The sequence below is a fragment of the Aspergillus alliaceus genome (genome assembly GCF_009176365.1).
Source record: "Aspergillus alliaceus strain CBS 536.65 unplaced genomic scaffold BDW43scaffold_70, whole genome shotgun sequence".
NCBI classification, from domain to species: Eukaryota; Fungi; Ascomycota; class Eurotiomycetes; order Eurotiales; family Aspergillaceae; genus Aspergillus; species Aspergillus alliaceus.
This window is the reverse complement of record NW_022474753.1, coordinates 136,273-156,256: the sequence shown is the minus strand read 5'-3', so window position 1 is coordinate 156,256 and position 19,984 is coordinate 136,273. Positions and strand designations below refer to the sequence as shown.

At 48.0% G+C, this 19,984-nt stretch overlaps 9 protein-coding genes across 9 annotated transcripts; 6 read left to right on the top strand and 3 right to left on the bottom strand.

Moving 5' to 3' along the window:
- The first annotated feature begins 13 nt into the window (after nt 1–13).
- BDW43DRAFT_231983 (uncharacterized protein) lies at nt 14–1,377 on the top strand. The gene is made up of 2 exons (XM_032039534.1): nt 14–584; nt 649–1,377. The coding sequence occupies exons 1-2, from the start codon at nt 178–180 to the stop codon at nt 1,034–1,036; spliced, it is 795 nt and encodes a 264-aa protein (XP_031894971.1). The 5' UTR covers nt 14–177; the 3' UTR covers nt 1,037–1,377.
- Nucleotides 1,378–2,608: 1,231 nt separating this feature from the next.
- BDW43DRAFT_316231 (putative Ran-binding protein (RanBP10)) lies at nt 2,609–4,982 on the top strand (the record flags this gene model as incomplete). The annotated part of the gene is made up of 6 exons (XM_032048234.1): nt 2,609–3,417; nt 3,522–3,748; nt 3,803–3,933; nt 3,985–4,231; nt 4,279–4,794; nt 4,852–4,982. 6 exons carry the CDS (start codon nt 2,609–2,611, stop codon nt 4,980–4,982), a joined length of 2,061 nt encoding a protein of 686 aa, XP_031894970.1.
- A 720-nt stretch (nt 4,983–5,702) lies between these two features.
- BDW43DRAFT_292352 (uncharacterized protein) lies at nt 5,703–9,119 on the top strand. The gene is made up of 2 exons (XM_032043710.1): nt 5,703–6,281; nt 6,779–9,119. Exons 1-2 carry the CDS (start codon nt 6,096–6,098, stop codon nt 8,813–8,815), a joined length of 2,223 nt encoding a protein of 740 aa, XP_031894969.1. The 5' UTR covers nt 5,703–6,095; the 3' UTR covers nt 8,816–9,119.
- On the bottom strand, nt 9,120–10,499 carry BDW43DRAFT_292350 (protein-lysine N-methyltransferase). The gene is made up of 4 exons (XM_032043709.1): nt 10,254–10,499; nt 9,596–10,129; nt 9,396–9,531; nt 9,120–9,331 (listed from the first exon to the last, which is right to left on the bottom strand). The coding sequence occupies exons 1-4, from the start codon at nt 10,485–10,487 to the stop codon at nt 9,216–9,218; spliced, it is 1,020 nt and encodes a 339-aa protein (XP_031894968.1). The 5' UTR covers nt 10,488–10,499; the 3' UTR covers nt 9,120–9,215.
- Nucleotides 10,500–10,783: 284 nt separating this feature from the next.
- On the top strand, nt 10,784–11,886 carry BDW43DRAFT_323309 (40S ribosomal protein eS24; the record flags this gene model as incomplete). Its single annotated transcript, XM_032049717.1, has 3 exons — nt 10,784–10,860; nt 11,147–11,394; nt 11,483–11,886. 3 exons carry the CDS (start codon nt 10,784–10,786, stop codon nt 11,557–11,559), a joined length of 402 nt encoding a protein of 133 aa, XP_031894967.1. The 3' UTR covers nt 11,560–11,886.
- On the top strand, nt 11,887–12,393 carry BDW43DRAFT_231904 (uncharacterized protein). The gene has a single exon (XM_032039533.1). The coding sequence runs from the start codon at nt 12,051–12,053 to the stop codon at nt 12,309–12,311; it is 261 nt and encodes an 86-aa protein (XP_031894966.1). The 5' UTR covers nt 11,887–12,050; the 3' UTR covers nt 12,312–12,393.
- A 634-nt stretch (nt 12,394–13,027) lies between these two features.
- On the bottom strand, nt 13,028–13,591 carry BDW43DRAFT_231894 (uncharacterized protein). Its single transcript, XM_032039532.1, has one exon. It carries the CDS (start codon nt 13,505–13,507, stop codon nt 13,193–13,195), a length of 315 nt encoding a protein of 104 aa, XP_031894965.1. The 5' UTR covers nt 13,508–13,591; the 3' UTR covers nt 13,028–13,192.
- BDW43DRAFT_231893 (uncharacterized protein) lies at nt 13,592–15,769 on the bottom strand. The gene is made up of 3 exons (XM_032039531.1): nt 15,084–15,769; nt 14,927–15,034; nt 13,592–14,872 (listed from the first exon to the last, which is right to left on the bottom strand). The coding sequence occupies exons 1-3, from the start codon at nt 15,276–15,278 to the stop codon at nt 13,676–13,678; spliced, it is 1,500 nt and encodes a 499-aa protein (XP_031894964.1). The 5' UTR covers nt 15,279–15,769; the 3' UTR covers nt 13,592–13,675.
- Nucleotides 15,770–17,850: 2,081 nt separating this feature from the next.
- BDW43DRAFT_292340 (cyclophilin-like domain-containing protein) lies at nt 17,851–19,978 on the top strand. The gene is made up of 3 exons (XM_032043708.1): nt 17,851–18,907; nt 18,963–19,159; nt 19,212–19,978. Exons 1-3 carry the CDS (start codon nt 18,109–18,111, stop codon nt 19,629–19,631), a joined length of 1,416 nt encoding a protein of 471 aa, XP_031894963.1. The 5' UTR covers nt 17,851–18,108; the 3' UTR covers nt 19,632–19,978.
- Nucleotides 19,979–19,984: the final 6 nt, after the last annotated feature.

The window sequence follows — 19,984 nt, the reverse complement described above, 5'->3', positions numbered from 1 at the left end:
TGTCCGTCACCCACGTCACAATCGCCATTTAAAATACCCTCCAACTTTCTGCCTTCCACCAACACTTCCACTCCGCATCTCGACGGTTTTTCCCCTTCGCACTCATCGGGGTTCACTGTCTTCTCTTCTATCCTACCCTGTCAAAAACGAGATCGGCATTTCACCCATTGAGCTGAAATGCCCGCCGCTACTGCCACCAACGGTCGCTCCAGTCGCTCCGGGCCCTCGAAAGGGGTCGTCGTCCTCAAGCTCTCGCCAGACTTGCTAAACCGCTTTGCCAGTCCTCCTCCAGAGGTCAAGGAAAAGAAAAAAAATGGTTTCAAGGACGACGAGCTCAGTGCCGACTCCTCCGTCAAGGAAAAAGAACCCTCCCCGGCTTCATTTTCTATAGAAGCACCTATCCCGCCGTCCGACAATGCATCCGATGCTGCGTCGACACCTGCCGCGGGCACATCAGCTGTTGATACCCCTCGCCGTAAAGGTATACCTGGTCCCAGGCCTGGAACTAAACGAGGTCTGAACCAGACGAGCGAGACAACCCCTAAGCCAAGAGGAAAGCCTGGTCCGAAGAAGAAGCCTAGACTGTAAGTATTCAATCCCTCTCCAGCCGACGTTGCAACCAACCCTTGCTGACATGACGATCAATAGTGATGATGGGTTCTCTGAGCCTGTCAAAATGGCCACATCTCATAGGTTGGGACCCAAAGCCAACACTGGCGCCATTAATGCTGGCCTTCGCGCTCTAGATCGCTCGGGTGCTCCGTGTCGCAAATGGGAGCGCAAAGCTTTACAGTTGAAGAGCTTTACTGGTATCCAGTGGCATCTGCCGACCTGGAGAGCTCCTCGGCCTCAGAAGACCGAAAACAACGGTGAAATCAAGGAGTCTGTCCTGGAGACCGGTGACAGCGATAGCAAAGCGAACCAAAGCGCAAGTGGAGTCCCTAGCGAGAAGAGCAACTTGGGTGATGGAGATTTAACACCAGCTCCTCCCAATATTACGGAGGCATCTTCGCCTGCCATTGCTATGGCCGCATAGGCTGTTATCGTGATTGTCTTGATTCGCTCATCACTCTTCGTGTACATTATTTTGATCCTTTTTTTTTTGTTTTCCCGTGGTTTCTGGAGCGTTTATTCATGTTACATATTTGTATGGTCTGGATTGGCGTTGGGACTCTTATATTTCGCTCTTATACTGGGTGATTTTATTATTGTCATTCCTGGGCACTGGTATTACTAGCCTTGTCCACTTACTTTCACATACCTCTATTTGTTCTTCAATAATTCATTGTTTGTACTTTTATGATTGCTGGGTTTGGGGCTTTCCGCAATATTTGGTTTTAACACTCACTCCAAGGTCATATGAAAGATATTTGTTATATGCAGAAAAGCGTGTGGTATAGATCTACAGATGCAATTGGGGTTCTTGCCAGATGTCAATGTATCAGTAGATTTTGCAACTGATTTTTGCTTCAAAGCAATTTTTATGAATCAATGACTTTTGATCTCTTGTTATTGACTGGTTGTTAAATCGTTTCAAATGCTTGCCAGAGAAGTTAATAGTGCACGTCAAGGATGATGCTCTTTCAATGTTTTTTGTATGTAACATCCCATATGAAACCGAACCAAAACCCTAGTTGTCTTAGGGCTTGGGAATTCAACGAACAGGAGTGATTACACATAGTAGACAGATCAGCTGCCACTGTTAGCCATATGATGAATGCATGTCAGGAGGGGGACTCGGCGATACATTATCAGAGAGCGCCTTGTTACATGGATATATAGTAGGTCGTATCTGCTAGTGTGCTCAGGAGGGAATGATATTGGGAATCCCCATTCCAATTTGGCAGAACCATGCAAGGTTGAGGGTTTCCCCTCTTCACCCGGACGAGTAATCGAGTATTAATACATACATACATCATGGAGGTCGATGTACATACTAGTGTCCTACCTTTGGTATGAATTTCCTCTCCTCCAGGAAGCTCTAGGCGCCCGTGCTTTTTATTTTTCTTTTTCTTTTGTTCCCCCGCAGCCACATTCCTGTCATGCCATCATGCTTCTTTTAGGGCAGTCCTTCTTTCCTCTTAGTAAATGGATGGTCTGAAACGCATGTCCCCGTGACTCTTTCCTGTAGTACGGAATCAGACAATTTCCTGAGGCATTATTGTCCTCTCCTTTCCCGTTACTTGATCCTGTTGTAAAATCCCAGTCCCCTTTTTTTTTAATGAAATTCAATTGATCTGCCAACTTCTCTTCGTTCCTCCAGACAGAGTGTCGCGGGATATTACTCCTATAGAGCCAACAACAAATATTAGGCTTCTATTGCTGTGCTCCACTGCCGTTTACGGTAAACAAAGTGACCCAGTGGCAGAAAACCGCGATTCGACGAAACACAGACAGAGGGGAAAACGAAAAGGGAGGAGAAGAAAAAAAATATAAGAAAAGAAAAGAGAAACTGTCTATTGATTAATGTCGATAAACGCTACGCATCTCGGCCATTATTATAGTTATTTGCGCCCAGCAGCTCGCGTGAGGGTATTGTATGTTCTTCGTCCCTCCCCGCCCATCACTAAGTACCCGCCGAGGGCTCCATCCAACGAACGACTCCAACATGACCGATACACCATTTCCTCCGCCAGGTGGAGCTCGAGGAGCTTCTCTAACCACCACATATTCCGGCCCAAGCATCTCCTCCATCCCACGTCGTTCATCTTACGCTTCGGTCTTGTCCGGGACTGCTTTCTCGCCACCAAGTAGCAGTGGCCCGTTCTCTCAACTGCTTACTTCCAACTCCACTTCCTATCCCCCGCCCTTTCATCCCGACGGCCGCCATCTAAGGCCATCCGCAGATCTGGATGCAGACATGCAGATGAACTCCCAATGGAGGATGTCGTCCGGCGATACTCTTCCTCCTTATTCCCGGAAATATGCCAGCTTTACTCGTTCTGATGCCCTTCTCCAGAGTCCCGGCAGCTTCTCCGACCTTGCATCCTCTTCCTTTACTCCTTCATATCTCCGTAACTCTAGATACATCTCCCGCCTCGATACTGCCCGTCGAGTCAAACTGGCATCCCAACGGGATGCTGTCTATTCGTCATCCACTTCAAACCCCATCTCTACCTCCTCCAGCCAAGCTAGCCTACCCCGTATAGCACCGTCCCATCGCGGGATGACCTATGATATCATCGAGAGGGAACCCCCTGGAGATGACGATCACGTCATGCCACTTCCTTCACGATGGAATGACGGAGACAAATATTCTGGTCTGGAACTCACGAACGGAGGATTGGAGGTTCGGTATACTGGTCCGGTCAACAAGCACGATCATGAAGCTGCTGCCGTTCGTGCGGATAACCCGATGCCGCCGCAATGCGGGATTTACTACTTTGAAATTACAATCCTATCAAAACCAAAAGAAGGGTACGTTCACATTCTTTGTTGAGGGAGATAAGTTCTCTCTTATCTTTCCCTTCCCTTTTCTATCTTACTCCCCTCTCTTTTAGGAGGTATACTCACTGAAATAGGATGATTGGGATTGGATTCTCCAGTAATAAAGCATCTGTCGAGCGCCTCCCGGGATGGGAGCAGGAATCCTGGGCGTACCATGGTGATGATGGCAAGTCCTTTTTTGGTGAAAGTCAAGGGCAAGGACGACAGTATGGCCCTACCTTTGGTGTAAACGATACTGTGGGTTGTGGTGTTAATTTCTCGACGGGATGTGCTTTCTTCACAAAGAATGGCGTATTCCTGGGTAAGAAAAACCTACGAGGGAACATGCTCGAGAAGGGAGACTAACGACTGCTAGGTAATGCATTTCGGGAGTTGCGAAACTTGAAGGTCTACCCATCGGTAGGGATGAAAAAACAGCCTCCTGTTCATTTGGCAGCGAACTTTGGTCAACATCCGTTCATGTTCGACATTGATGGCATGGTCAAGGTGTGTGGCATGCTTCTTGTTTGCGGTTTGGATGTCATTGACCATGTACAGAAAGAGAAATTTGCCATTCACTCCGAGATCCGTGCTACTAGTACTGCTAACCTGCAACCACCGTTGGATGAGTCTGCCTTGCTCCAGGAACTAGTTGCACAGTTCCTGGCTCACGACGGATACGTCGAGACGGCCCGGGCCTTTGCAGAGGAGGTCGCTACCGAGTCGGCGGCACTGCAGAATGGCCGTGCGGAGCCACTCAAGAAGTATGAGGTAGAGGAAGACGTGGAAGCGATCAACCGGCAAAGTATGGCACTCCCAACTCTTCAGGCGAAGTGTACTGACTTTACGCAGAAATTCGAGCCGCGATACTAGACGGCGACATCGACAAGGCACTCAAGTATACTAACGCTTATTACGCCAATGTTCTGCAGAACTTCCCTCACATTCACTTCAAGTTACGATGTCGAAAGTTTCTGGAAATGATGCGACGATGCAACGAGCCCTCCTTGGCCGCATCGAGGAGAGCGAAGCCATCCAATGGTCTTTCTGATGGCAGCGCCGTCTTTGACGAGGAGATGGAACTTGATGAGCAGATTCACCATGGTGATGGCTGGGATGCCGAAGGAATGGACACGGAAGAGCCCGAAAACGCTGCCAAGTTCAACGAGCTTCTCACGGAAGCTGTCCAGTATGGGCAGCAGTTGCGTTTGGACTATCCGAATAATGAGCGCGGAGGGAACAAGAAGATGCTGGATGACATTTTCTCGTTGGTGGCTTATCCAGATCCGAAGCAGTCGGTCCACGGACATTATCTGGATCCCGCAGGCCGCATTGCTGTTGCAGAAGAGTTGAATTCGGCCATTTTAGGTACTTCCTTCCGATTGTTATCTGGGTGTGAAGTGGATCCGGCTAACCTACGCGTAGTTTCACTTGGCAAATCATCATCGGCTGCTCTGGAGCGGCTATACCAACAGACGGAAGTGTTGGTTAATGAGATCAGCGAAGAAGGCGGCGCTGGGGCGTTTATTAATGTGCGAAATGATTTTTTGTCTTGAATTTTTCACTAGCATGTTTGGGATTGTTTGCTTGATCATTGTGCGAACGTGGCATATGAAGACTGGTAGCCCTCCTTCTCTCTTTTTCCTTTTTTCTCTTTCTTTTTTCTTTGTTTCTCCACTTTCTTATTTTTATCGTCTATTGGTGGCCCTACACAACTCTTTGATTTTCCCGGTCGGGTTGGCTTAATGGTCTTCCTGAGATGCCCGAGTTGCTGTGCTCATATACACGGGCATAAATAAGTATGTAGTTACAGGTACAGTAACCATGACTGGTAATAATTTCCCTATGGGGGTTGCCTTTCGTTTGATAGCCTGTTAACATAATATTCGATTGTAATGTGCGCGCATACGAGGGCTGATGTCGAGTGTTCCGATTTCTACCTAAAAGTCACTCCACTCAAGGCTGCACATCAAGTAACGATCTGAGTCTAGTCGGGTCCATTGCCTGCCACAAACTTGGCCTGTGAGAATGATTATGTAGGTAGGAACCATGTTGCGTGGTTTCATGACAACTGTGACGATCTGAGTGGTTTCTCAGGTTTTATTTTGGTACCATCCTTACTAAATTAGTTAGAATGGAATACGGAGTGTTCACTATTGCTATTTTAGTTCCTCACACTGGAACATGTATGTATGTATGTATGGAAATACATACAAACATTAGTAAGATAGCTCGGTATGTCACTACCTATGAAAGTAGTATGTGTAGGAAGTATGTATAACCTCTCTTAGTACTCCTCCGTATGGTAATGTAAATGGAACTAGGTATATGTCTTCTCCGCCTTTTATTTTCCCTTTCTTCTACTATTTACTTCCGAACTGCTACTACTAACTAATCCATACTTTTAAAACAATAGCAACCATCGGAGGGTTTATCTAATTTTTTTTTTCTCTTTATTTGCTCTCTCTTTCTTTCATCTGTACATGGCTGTTCAACTGAGTTTGATGGTGGAGATAGATTGATCTCATTTCCACCCCTCATTGACCCCTCAGATCCACTGAGAATCGACACCTCAGCTCGATGATTTGGCGCCTCCGCTCCAGCCTAGCCACACCAAGGGGTGCCAACTCACTCTCAGTCTTGGGCAAAGTCGCATTCTAATCCCAGCCATGGAATCCTGTCCGCATAGCCCGGTTCCTGCTAGTCAGGTTCCCTGCATTCCTACCCACTCCTCATCCACTCCGACGGCGCTGCGCTGTTGCTGTGGCCGTGATGACTGTGCATTCCTGCAGCACAATAATGTAGCTCTAGAGGGGTTAGAAAAGGATCTCGCTACCGCTGCTCGATTAGGTCAGGTACGTTCCTTTGTCGGCGCTTTGGGTTGAAATCAGGCGCCTGCGTCATCATTCCGTGATCTTCTTCTTTGCATCCATATTTATGGACAAGTCTGCCATTACTTCCATCTCTTACTTTCTTGGCTCGATGCCTGCCAGCATACTTTATCCTGCACCTGTACATGCTTGGCATTCCGTGAGAGTACCGTAGATCGACGTGCTCTCTATGCCCGTTACACTTTTTTGTTTTCTTCTTTCACATTGTTTGCTTTTCATTGGAATTTGGGCCCCTCCCTTCGTTTCTTTTGTAAGAAGACACCAAGCTGGAGTTTTAGAAAAAAGGAAGTCAAGGGAGAGAGAGGATTTGTCCACCTCGCATCCACTCATGGCGACTCTAATGACCGCCAGGTCCCCTATCCTCTCCCATTGTGTTGTTGTCCGTCATGGCCACCTTCCAAGATAACGCTGTTGCGGCGTTGGCTTCAACGAGCTCGTCATCACTAACTTTTGCTTTACAGGCTTTACTCCATCGCCATGAGTCCTATATGGCCGAGGCTGAGGAGGACCGTCATCGGTTACTCACTAGCATCGAGAACCTCGAACGCGAGAAGCGGGAGGCTCAGGCTGAAAACGCCCGCATCATCGAAGAGAACCGCGGGCTGTTAGAGCAGCTGGATGCTCTGAATAAGGCCGTCGCTGATTCAGATTCGCATGCGAAGTCCGTGGAGGCTAGGCTAGAGTCTTCCGAAGCTGAGCTTCGCACAGTGACGGCGTCGGCAGCACGAGCAGCCCATCTCGAAGCGCAATTGGTTGAGATGGAGGCCGAACAGTCCAAGCTGCATAATAGTCTAGAATCTGCGCAAGAAGACTCTAGATCGGCAGTGCAACGGTGGAAGAAGGCGGAAAGTACTCTCAGGGATCTTCATGATCAGATTGACCGCATTGAGAAGGAGGCTAGAGAGGAGCGCGAACGCCATACCGAAGCGGTCCAGCGTATAGAACGGAGACGGACCGTAGAACGGGAGCTTGATGGTGCTGCTGGACGACTTAAAGGAGCTGCAGCAGCTCACGAGCTGGGCCGGAGTCACGGTGGAACCGTGGTCTCGCGCTTCGTCAGGGACATACTGCAGGATAATGCCAATTTGCAACTGGGGATTGTTGAATTGCGGGAGTTGTTGGAGAGTTCAAACCAAGAGGTGCAGTGTCTGCGGGATCAGATTCTTTCGCATCAGCTGGTGCCCATGACGGAAGGCGATGGGCAGACACCCCAGCTTGCACCGACTTTGAGCCAGGAACTTCAGTCCAAAGAGCCGCGCCGGGCGCCACAAGAGTTCCACATTCATCATCATTATCATACGCCGTCTATCAAGAAAGAGAAGCCAACACTTTTCCGACGGTCTAAGAACAGACATACCTGGGGACATCCCAATGTGGTGCATTCGCCTTCGGGTACAAAACTAGCTCGGAAACCCACGCACCGCTCGCAATCATCTCAGTCTTCTGCCTCCATGACGATGTCTCAACCCTCTGTGCCTATTCCCCCGGCTTCTCAACGCTGGCCCCTGCAATCGCCCGGGACTGAGTCTATAGCGAGCTCACCCCAGTCAGGATATCGGTCATCGTCTATATTTGATAGAGTAGAGCGTGGATTTGATTCCTCCCGAGCTACTAGCCCTGAGAGCCCCGCCTTTTCACCATTAAAGGGTGCTCGGCGGAGAAGCAGCTTCTACGACGCTAGTTTTCGATCTCCTGAGACGGATGTTTCAGTCGATCCTTTGGACGATGGCATTTTCAACAAGGCTCTTGGGGATTCGTTCCAGCCTGTCATACCGGAAGAACGGGAGGACTTCGTACCGTATGTCACTTCCGAGAGACCTTTTTCTCCTAAGCCTAACGATGTCTTTACTTCTCCTTATCGCTCGGTGCGTAAGACATCCCACGAGAGCCTCTTCTCCGTTGCAGGCATGGATATCCATACTCCCAGTCGTCGTCCATCGCGAATGGAAGATATCTCAAGGCCATTACCTGCTCGTGTCCCGCGCCGTATCTTTTCTAGCGCTGATCAGTTCTCTACCCCTGTCCTCTCAACGACTACTGTTACCGCCGACGGAGAGCCTTCAAAAATTGACCAGTCGTCGCAAACGCTACTTGCTTCGATGGCTGCTAGTAAACAGTCCGAGGGAGGGTCTGCAACCAGTGACCTACTCGACTCTAGTGCTGCACCAACTCGGAAAGTTTCTCTCAGCCGCCGCGTAGGCGGATGGGTTCGCGGTCATTGGGGAAACACGCCCACGGCCGAAACGGATGACACAAAACCCCTAGAAGCGCAACAAATCACTTCAGCGCCCCCAGCGTCATCCGACAGCACACCCCAATCCACTGGAAATAAACAGCCCGGTGTCCGAGCTGAAACTGTTCCGAGCCTCCGATTTCGGTACCCTGGCGTGAATCAAAAAGGCCCAATCATGGGGTTTCGGCCACCCGCCCGAGCTCCATATGCTATTCACGCGGATGCGATAGATGAGAGCCTATTGAGGGAGACTCTAGCGGAGTGATGCATCACCAAGGCTGTCTTGGCCTTGACACTAGTGATAGACTTCCTGTCTCACTGTTTGCATAGTTGAATTTCTTTCTGTCATTTCACTCGAACTACGGAGAGGGTGAGCTACATCATCGAATATAGGCAGCTTTACTGGCCTTGACACTCCTTGTCTATCGATTAGCGATTATATACTAGGCGTCTCTCTTTCATTACATGATACCCCAGCGGACATTCCTTATTCTTACAAGATGTCGTCATTTCATATATTGTATTCTGTGTGTAGTGATTAATAATTAAATCTCAATACCGTCTTTACATTATCTTGCCCGACTGCTCCTACTCCGTGACTGATCGGTAGGTAGGCTCGACAAATCTCAAGCCTGGACTAGTCATTTCTGGGGAGTATGAGATGTCTATCTTGTGACCCGATAGGTCCTTATAGGAATCCTAGTTTCATGAAAGAATCCTGTCTGGTCCTCCGTCCGTGGCGACTCAAACGGTAGACATTCCGCTCTGAAGTGATTATTCTCTATGAACCGTCAGCTCCTGAAAACTCCATATCCATACTAAAATGACGACGAGGGCACACATACTACAAGCGTCCAGGAACGCCTGGAAGGTCTTCTGGTTCCGTATTGTAGCTGCGAGAATGAATTCTTTGACATGGTAGTTCTCAAACAGGTCGTGGAGCGTGGCAAACAAGAGAGGAAGTAGGTCCGTATCATAAGTCTGTTTCCGCATTAGAATCATCGAATCAATACTAGCTTATTCTTGCAGGTAGAACGCAACATACCAGGTCGGCGCCAAGCGCAACATCAAAACACAAACCGTCCCTCTCTACACCTTCAGTATCATCTTCAGCCGGATACAGCAACGGGGTCCCCCATTCCCAGGCTCCGACCCTGAAGTCCCCGCCCAACCCATTCTTCCCTTTACAGTCCTTCATATTCCCAATCAACGCCCCCTCACGATCTGTCGCGAGCACAAACCGCGGCTGTAGATACTTTGCCGCATACATCGAGACGAACCCTGTCCCCGCGCCGATCTCAATCACCCGTTTCCCGGTTACATGGGCTACGCCGGTGGGTGTGGAGAGGTATGTTCCGAGGTGGAGAGAGGCCTCCCAGGTCCGGAAGCCGGTGGTGCCAGAGGAGTAGATGAGACCGCGCGATTCAGATGTGATCACTGTCTGAGGGTGTTGGGAGGCTGTCAGAGTGGTGGGGGAGGTGTATTTGATGTAAGTGAGTTGCTGGGCTTGTTGGATTTGGGAGGGTTTAGGGAGGGAGATGAGATTCGTCCAGGTTTCGATGAGGTCAGAATTTAGTTCCTAGGAGGAAGTCTATGTTAATGAATTTATTTTGCATAGGAGACTGTATTTGTCTATATTTGTCTATATTTGTCTGTATATTGTAAAATTGGGTTACTGCGTACAGGTTAGGATCGGGACGTACATCCTCCTCCGGATCGGTGATTCCTTCCTCAATCCGTGATATGATTGTTTTTAAGACGCGAGTGCGATAGCCCACCGGTGGGAGGGGCCATACTGCGGCTTCGTTGAACATGTGTTCGTAGATGGCGGTTTGAACATCAGGGTGGACGATGGTGGTGGCTTTGGGGAGGGAGAGATGGGCGGGATCGAGCTGTTGGAAGTATTGCGCGGGGAGAATCTTCAAGGACTGAGACATCTTGCTTGAAAAATGTTATTTATCGAAACATTGATCTTTTTTTTTATTTTATATAAAATAAAAAGTAGTATAGAAATGAGCGGACGATCATTTGATAACGGATAACGGTAATCACGTGAATAGACATACCGCAAAGGGGTTAGTGCGCCCTTAGCGAGCCCACATGCACAACAAGCAAAATTGTTACTTCGCAATTGACGACCCGACCACTTCGAGCCCGCCAACGACAGCGACTTCGACAATCCCCCCCCAACTTCCTGTCCTCGTCGACGCAGATATTCGCTGCTACCGCAATAATGGCCGACACTCCCGTTACCCTGCGGACTCGCAAGTTCATCCGCAACCCCCTGCTTGCTCGCAAGCAGATGGTCGTGTAAGCTCCCTTTCTTCTCTGTCCGCTTTTGCACAGTCTTGCTTCGGAGGGCGACTTTGGGAGGGGACTATTCGTCTTGAGGAGATGAAGGTTTTCGGTGTGAGAATTTTGGATACAAGGGGGTGATCTATTTACGGAACGTGATTTATTCTGGGGAGTGAAATTGATGATCGGGGCTAGATATCATCATACAACTTCAGTTCAAGAGGAGGGATAGCAATGACGCATCGGAAAATTCAGGACTTGCAAAACGTTTCATAATGATGATCTCTAATATGCTATGCAGTGACGTCCTCCACCCCAACCGCGCCAACGTCTCCAAGGATGAGCTCCGCAGCAAGCTTGCCGACCTCTACAAGGCCAACAAGGACCAGGTCTCCGTCTTCGGCTTCCGTACGCAATACGGTGGTGGCAAGAGCACTGGATTCGCTCTGGTCTACGACTCCCAGGAGGCCCTGAAGAAGTTCGAGCCTCACTACCGTCTCGTCCGTATCGGTGCCGCCGAGAAGATCGAGAAGCCCAGCAGACAGCAGCGTATGCATTTCTTCCCTTTCCGGATGTGGTATATCTGGGTATCGAAACAAGGCATGGGCTGATGTGTGATTTTCTTTCGGGAATATAGGCAAGCAGCGCAAGAACCGCTCCAAGAAGTTCCGCGGTACCGCCAAGACCAAGGGCCCCAAGAAGAGCAAGAACTAAGCGCGCTCTCTACCTGTCGAACTCTTATGGATATGGATCGGATGGGAAGGATTGTTGGTTGCGGCCAGGGGCTAGTGCTAAAGCTATTGATGAGAACCCTGTGGTGGTGATTGATGGATTCGCATTCACATTTGCGTATGCGTATGCATATGCAATACACCATACCATACTAAGGCTATGTATGCTATGCTATGCAAATATAGTTATCATGCCATGACGATGACAGGGGGCAATCTCAGCAATCACAATCAAAAGAAACAAAAAAATTATCAAAATTTGAGATTTGGGGGTTCTGGATTCTTATATCTCATCTTTTTTCTTCATTTTTGTTTCCGGAGTGTCGGATGAAAAATGTTTCTTTTTTTTATAACTCTGGGGTTCTTCACATTATCTACATTGGTGCTTCTTTACTATTCAATGGTTTGTCCCTGTTTCTTTCTCTCCGCTCCATGCATGGGATTTAGCTGGCCCCCTACTTCAAGGTTCGTGAGATGTCAGGCATCTTTGGGCTAAGGTTGTCTCCCCCTGGCCAGTTCATTTTGATGATGGTAGGGCTGCAAGCGCTCCCTTGGCTCCGATGCTTGCGTTGCTTGCCCATGATTATCTCATCTCGAACACCAGGGAGAGAGGAGAATCAAATCATGACAAACAGTAAGCTCAACCAAGCTAGCAACGCAGCGCTACTACCCATCAAGCGCTCAGCCCATTCCATTCCCTTCCCAACAAAATCTCGGCAATGTCAAAGCCCATAGATGCCGTATCGTAACACAAGACCCCTATTCCTAAGCATCAGTAGGAAACTATATCACTCGTAGACAACGAATTCTTCGGCTCCGATCTCTCAGGAAGGATCAATTCATTCGGGATCTACCTAGTTCCCGGGAATAGAGTTCTCGTCCCATCCAACCCATGTACTCTAGATGAATTTCCCAAGGCAGCCGGATCCGAATACAGGAAGTCCCTTTCTTTCCATTTGTTTCTGGCCCGATGACTTTACGACAAACGACTTCATCTGGTTCAGGTTCTCGTTCGACTCTGCATGCACGTCGTACCTAGCGTGGTTAAAGACAGAGGGGGGGGGGGCACACAGCTGAGGGCCGGGAATGATTGGTGCCAGGGAGCCTTTTTGAGTCAATCACTAGGTTCAGCGTTGTTGTTTTCTTGAGGAATACAACTCTCTGAAACAAATGGTCGTTTGCAAGCATATCTTTATTTTTCTTTTTCTTTTTGGATGGGTTTTATTGCCTTTTCTTCTTCTCCTCCTTCTTTCTTTCTATTATTTTGATTTATTTAATTCTATTCTATTTTCTTTTCTCTTTAATTGACCCCCCCCCTTTTTCCCGTTTTCTTTTTTCAATTTTACTTTGGTTCACATGAGTGATATACAATTCAATCTATTAATATACTCAGGGCCTTATTTTGCCCTCAGATGTTAACTCGGATTTAGACTAGTCACTATTGCACGTACAAAGAGAAGAGTTTTCAACTGTGTATCAATCTTAAATGAACTATGGGTAACAGATAGCTGCTGACTGGTTCCAGAGCAATACAAATGCAGGTAGAGAAAGGCAAAGTAAGAGCCACCAAACGGGACATTGCTGCAAACACTTTTCAAACAGGCTGAAAATGCCTCTCACTGCGGCCCAGCCCAGACGTCGGATTGTGCTTCACATAGAAACTCATCAAAAGAGAGAAACTGAAAAGAAAATAAGTACAAATCAAGATACCCGACCCGGCACACCTTGCCTACCCCGATATTAGTGTAACTTTTAGGTTCCCAGGAGTAGGAACCGGGAACAACAGAACATATCGATGGGAGTACAAACAGGGGAATTATTGAAATCATCCAGAGAATAAAAATGAAGAATAAACGGGAATGACAGGAAGTCTTATGGGAGTACAAACAGATGAATATCTGCAACATTTCATGGCCACCAGACAGCAGCATGACAGATAGTAAAGACAAACGGGCTGAAACTCTACCTAACACCGTGCAAAAAATAAATAAACAAAAAAAATAAAAATAGTATTAAAATAAAAAGTAACAACATTAGTGTTTGACCCTCTCGGCTGGGGCTATAGCGCTTGCACCATAGGCAGATAGATGCACAGCCGTTCAACATGCCCCAGGATAGAAGCTCCCCGGGTTACTCAGAGTCTGCGTCCGCTGTGCTTCTGCGGTTGTTCCGGGACCCGAAAGGCCATCCGCTACCGGCAAGCTGAAAGCATAGAAAGTGTTTTCGTGCTGCTCTGGTGGCCGCGTGTAAGGAAGTCCGTTCATCAACGTCCCAGAAGTATCTGGTTTGAGACCTTTTCTCTTCTCAGAGCTGGAGTACCTGTAAATGTCGGAGACACCCTCCATAAGAGCAAAACGTGCACCTGTACTTAACATCGACCTTCGGCCTGGGGCTTCCTCGCTTCCCTGTAGCTCTTCTCCCGAATTCCCTGGGTTCAATCGAGTAAAGATGCTTCTAGAGGGCAACAAAGGTGAAGAAGTACTACCCGTCGACATCTGTGGGTATCCAATCACCATCTCCTGTGCACTCGGCGGAGGCGGCTTTCCCCGGCTCATGGAATTGCCGTTGAGAGCTCCAAGGGTGTACTGCCTCATCGACCGAGTGTTGTCATCAGTAATGCCTTTGGGTGTCCAAGGATGTCCAATTCTGCAGTCTAGTTGAGGAAGCCCAGATATAGCTTCCGACGATGTTGGAAACACTGAATGGCCCAGTTGAAGCTGGCCTCGCCCATTGGGGTTGGGAAGAGTTCGGTCTGCTCCCTGTGCCTCGGACGATAGAGCAATCATTGAGGGCGCAAAAGTGGGATCGGGGGATTGAGTTCCTGGTTCCGGGACTATATAAGCGTAATTGGATTGGTGGAAAGTGCCCTCCGCTTCATGCTCAGGTAATACCCCTCCATCAGGTCCCCTGCTAATGCTAAGCCCAGAATGACACGTCTTTGACCAAGGGATCCCGTAGTAGTCCGGTGTGACTCCTTGGAGCGTTGTGGGTACTACGTATGTTGGAGGCTGAGAACCGTATACAGTCGATGACTCGTCTTCGTAATTGACGATGTGGCCCTGACCAAAAAGTGGGCGACCATGTGACTGCTGAGGCTCGGCCGAGCTTATATCAAAGGCTGATGGGCGTGACAGCGAAGCAATGCGGAAGTTCGAGGTATTCACCGATACGAACTCTTGCTTTGGAGCCACTGAGGGTGTGTACGCACCTTGCCTCTGGTGAGCTGAAGACAGCGGAGTGTTTGTAGCGGGATACGGCCATCCAGAAGCTTTTGTTTGCAACATGGACGAATTGACCTTGTTTGTATCTTAGCTCATAGTAGAAGGGGCTAGTGACAGAATAGAACTCACCCTTAGGAACTGACAGTGCTGATTTCCTGAATTCCGGCAGTTTGAACACCCGTGGCCATCGCCAATATCACCGCTACACTTAATTTTTCTTTTTCGACATCGATTGCACTGTGAATGTAAGCTTCCTTGTTCCTTGTCACGGAAAGAGGAAACTCACTGCCACTGGAATACGTCTCCTGGTGGAGCTTCGGCTCTTCTCCCCTTCCAGGATTGGAGTAATGGTCCCAGACGTTCTGTCCACAGCCTCCTGTTGACTGCTAATCTGTGTCGAGTGTGGAAGTAAAAGAGCATCTCGCTTAGACTGAGGTTCGAAGCCGACCTCGTCCTCCGGGGTATAGAATTGATGTGCCATTATTAACGGCAAAGAAAACGCATTGGTTCCAGCTCCGCGACGTACATAAATCAAGACGAATCCCAAAAAAAGAAAAAGAAAAAGATCCAAATGGAATCAAAACTTGATGGAAGCATTGAAGATCGCTGAGCCTGGAATGGTAGCGGGCAACATGTTCCGACTATCTTTCTCTCATTTGAAAAGGGACCGGGAAGGGTGAGGGGGGTTCAGTCGGAAGTGATGCCAGTTTTAAGTCAATGTGTCAGGATTTATTTTTCTGACTGCCATTTTATTTAGATTTATTCTTTTTCTTTTTATTTTTCATTTTGCGAAAATCCCTCTTTCCTTCTGTTGGTCCTCTAAATGCATATTTTCGACGGATCACTAGCCAGAAAAGGTCCCTAACTCACTCGTTGGCTCGGAGCAAGTGGCTAAATTGATACCTGATTCTTGTCGTTGTACGGGGGAGACAGGATGCGAATTTCCGTCCCCAAGAAAGTCGGCTGGGACCCCCAGAAGCTTGCTGATAGAACATTAGCCAGACAGAATTTCCCGGCGCTTTAAGAGGTTCTGTTTCACAGAGTAACGTTGCACGGATTTACATGACCTGATAGTCGCCATAGCGAGTCAGGCTGAGTGAGTTGGCGATCAGTGTGTGAGCTCTGCTGAACCAATGGCGACTTTCTCTCCTTGAGCCACGGTCATCTTCCGATGGTACGCTTCTTCCCATATATACAGACCCTGAAGGAAAAATGAAGCCGACCTCAACGCATACACTTGGCGACGAGTGGACCGCGGTCGATTACATTCGCAAGAGTCTCCCGGAACTGCTGCACTTTGTAGGTCGTCCGAGACGAGCATAAAGAAGTTGTTTGCTTCCCCGTTAAATTGCGGTGATGGGAGGGTTTATTGGCTGGGCTTTTGCGCTTTTCATCATCAAACAAACTTCTTGGTACTTTTGACACGCCACCTATAGTTTAAAAAAAAGAGTCGACCAACATTCGTTACCGTAAGGAATTGAGCGGAGGAATTCCTGAAAGCATCAGGCGGCCCTTGCAAACGATTACGCTGGTGTCTCGGAAAGCTTTGGGCTCGCGCATCTCAGCCGTATAGCACTGACAGTGGTACTTCGGGGTAATTCGAACATTCCAGTCCCAACGAGAGCAAATGTGGCTTAGTAGCCAAGACTGAGCCCGAATCAAGCCCTGACATAAATGGACCGACTTGAAACCTGCGTCCAGGTTACCGGGCTGAATCTGCATCTGTGCATTATGCTGCGTAGCGATCACACACCAATCATATCATGCCATCCATGGAAGTTAGTATGGAAAGAGCCAAGAAAACTAAGTAGCATTTGTAGAAAACGTAGGTAAATCTCATTAGAATAAGCTATAATCACCGTATAATCAACGGATTCAATGATATGGCAGAACCTTAAGAAAGGGGAGGGGGGTTCTGCTACACACGAAGTTCAGGGGTTATGAAATGAAAGTATGTACTTGGAATAGCAAACTGCTATTCACGGTCAAGCTAGCACGTTTTCCGTAGGGGTTAGGTTTCGTTTGTAATAGGCCCATTCAAGACAGACGAAAGGAAGCAATGAGTTCCTTGCCTATAATTGAGAATCATGAACACCCTAAGTCAATATTCACAGCCATAAAAAAAAAAAAAAAAAAATTTTAAAATTTTAAAAAAAAAAAAAAAAAAAAAAAAAAAAAAAAAGGCAAGAAAGAGAAAGAGAAAGAAAAGAAAAGAAAAAAAAAATAAAGTGCAAACGGTTTTTCTCTTCATGATGTTTGGTCAAATTTGGACCCCAGTTAACAAGCGGGCCAGCCACCAGGTATCAGGAACCAGTGGAACGTGCATGGCGTATGATAGCGCTGAGGTTTATGATTATTAGATGCAAAAGAAAAGAAGACGAAGAGGGAGAGATAATGGAAAGAGAAAGACCGGAGAGGAGAGTAGCAAAGATTAGGTCTACTAAGATCGACCACGTGTATATTTTTTGCTCTGCTGTCATTGCTGATCAGTATGAGATAGTAGAAGCCGCAGCAGACTGTTACTTTCAACATCTCTGCTGTAAAACCTGAGCAGTCAGTAGTACACTAAGAAGAGTGCTAACCTTCTACGCTAATAATAATAGCGCGAAGATCGAATTTCACTTCGCAGAAAAGGATATGGGGTTACAGTTGAGCTTTGTCCTCCAGCGTCGTTGCGAATCTGACAGTAGAATGCCGTACAGATGGGTCATTTGTCATGGTAAGCTGCGATTTGTCGATCTTGTCAATCTTTTATGTCCATCTTGCACAGCCAGATTCTTTTTCTCATTCGAACGGGTCTTCTGGAACACCTGCCGTTGGATTGAGAAGATGGCCTTAGTTACACGAAAGAATCCGGAGAGTGTGAGCACCTCGAAAATAGAACGAGCGAATGAAAGAACGATGCAGTGTCCACAGCAGAAAGTTGAGGGTCGACAATAGTAGTAAAGGTATATATACGTGCAATTGGCTTTGGGTTTGGCAGCGGCTCCGCACCTTTTAAGTTTTTCCCGCCTTTCGACCGAAAGACTAATTCATTTTCTCTTCCTCCGTAGGGTCGACGTTAGCTTGATTCCCGACTGCTGTGTTAGCCCTTTTCCTTACTTGACCTAATTCTGCCTACTTTTTATTTTATTTCTTTTTACGTATATCTCTTTTACTTCCCCTCTCTAACGCACGGCTGATAATCCCCACTTCACGTGTGACCCCAGTGGGACGCCATGAGTGTCCTTCTGGAGACCTCCCTGGGTGACATTGTCATTGATTTGCTGGTCGATGAATCACCTAAAGCGTGCGAAAAGTAAGTAGACCTGATGCTCACATTTCTTTTTGGCTTCTGTGTGTCTTATGCGCGTATACAATGTCGAGTGGCTGAACCCGAAACTAAGCTGTCCATCTTCTCCCGCTTTAGCTTCCTGAAGCTATGCAAAGTCAAGTACTATAATTTCTCCCCCGTCCACAGTGTCCAAAAAAACTTCACCTTTCAGACCGGCGATCCCCTCGGTCCTGATTCCCCAGAAAGCGACGGGGGTTCATCCATTTGGGGCGTTCTCGAGGGTCCGTCGAAAAGGACCTTTTCACTCGAGCCTTCACCGAAGCTGAAGCATGATGAAAGAGGCACAGTGAGCATGGCAACAGTTCCTTCGCCACATGATCCCGATCAGCGCATCGCTGCGAGCCAATTCATCGTCACACTGGGAGGGAGCCTTGATTACTTGGATGGTAAAGTGGTGATCTTCGGAAAGGTTGTGGAAGGCTTTGACGTCCTCGAGAAAGTGAACGAAGCCTTCATCGACGACCGGGGTCGACCACTCAAGGACATCCGTATCCGCCACACAGTCATTCTTGATGACCCGTTCAAAGATCCTCCCGGCCTGGTGGCTCCGGCTGAGAGCCCTTTGCCGTCGAAGGCGCAACTAGCTACTGTGAGAATTGCTGATGACGAGGATCTCGAGGATAACATGGACGAAGAGTCTATGGAGAAATTACGGCGGGAACGAGAGGCAAGGGCACAGGCGCTGACCCTCGAAATGGTGGGCGATCTTCCATTTGCGGAGGTTAAACCGCCAGAGAATGTCTTGTTTGTCTGTAAATTGAACCCTGTCACCCAAGGTATGGGCTTGTCATCCCCCGTCGCCGTTTAGAATCATGCGTTAACGGAGAGCAGACGAGGATCTTCACTTGATCTTCAGCCGATTTGGCCAGATTCTGTCGTGCGAGGTCATCAGAGACAAACGCACCGGTGACAGTTTACAGTACGCTTTCATCGAGTTTGAGAACCAAAAGGATTGTGAACAAGCCTACTTTAAAATGCAGGGCGTGCTAATTGATGACCATCGTATCCATGTGGATTTTTCTCAAAGTGTCAGACAATGGTTCTCTGCTTACAATCCAACATTGCTAATGAGTTATACAGGTGTCGAAACTATCAGAGAGTTGGAGAAATGCTACCATCTCCAAGCGCAGCGGTCAGCGGGGTGGATTCGGTGGAGTAGCAAGCCTTGAGAAGAAGCGCCAATACAGAGCATCTGATAATGCTCGCGAAGAAGAGGACGACTATGCTATGGTGTTTGACAAGGGCCATAAGGCTCCCCGTAGGCGCTCCTACAGCCGGAGTCCCAGGCGAAGTTCAAACCGTGACCGAAGGGGTAGCCGAAGTCCTCGACAAGATTCCTTTCGAGATTCCCGCCGGGGACGATACGGCGAAAGGTATCACAGTCGAAGTCCAGCACGAGAGAAATCATATCACGATAAGAACCGTGGTCGCTATAACGACCGTGAGCGACGTCGTGACGGTCGCGATGATGATCGTTATCGGGAAAGGTGGCGTCGTTAAACGAGTATTAAAAATGAATGAAGAGTCAAAGGGCGAGACCGCGCTCTGTTCCTTACTGCCCTACGTATGCAGAATGTAAATAAAAAGTAGTAGTAGTATCTGGATTCTCCTGTCCCACTGACCAACCAAAACCTACTTAGTGAAACTTGTGGCCCCACGGCTTCAATCCATCGGATGGCGTTCCACGAATGCTCCGCCTTACAACTACTTCTGGAGTCATGGTTGGCCAGTCAGATCTCCCGGTTCATCGCTAATTATAGGAGCATTGCCCTCAATAATATGGGAAATGGAGTCCTAGTAGAGTTCTACTATGGAGCACTACCCTGTTACTCCTGACTAAAAATAATAGTGAA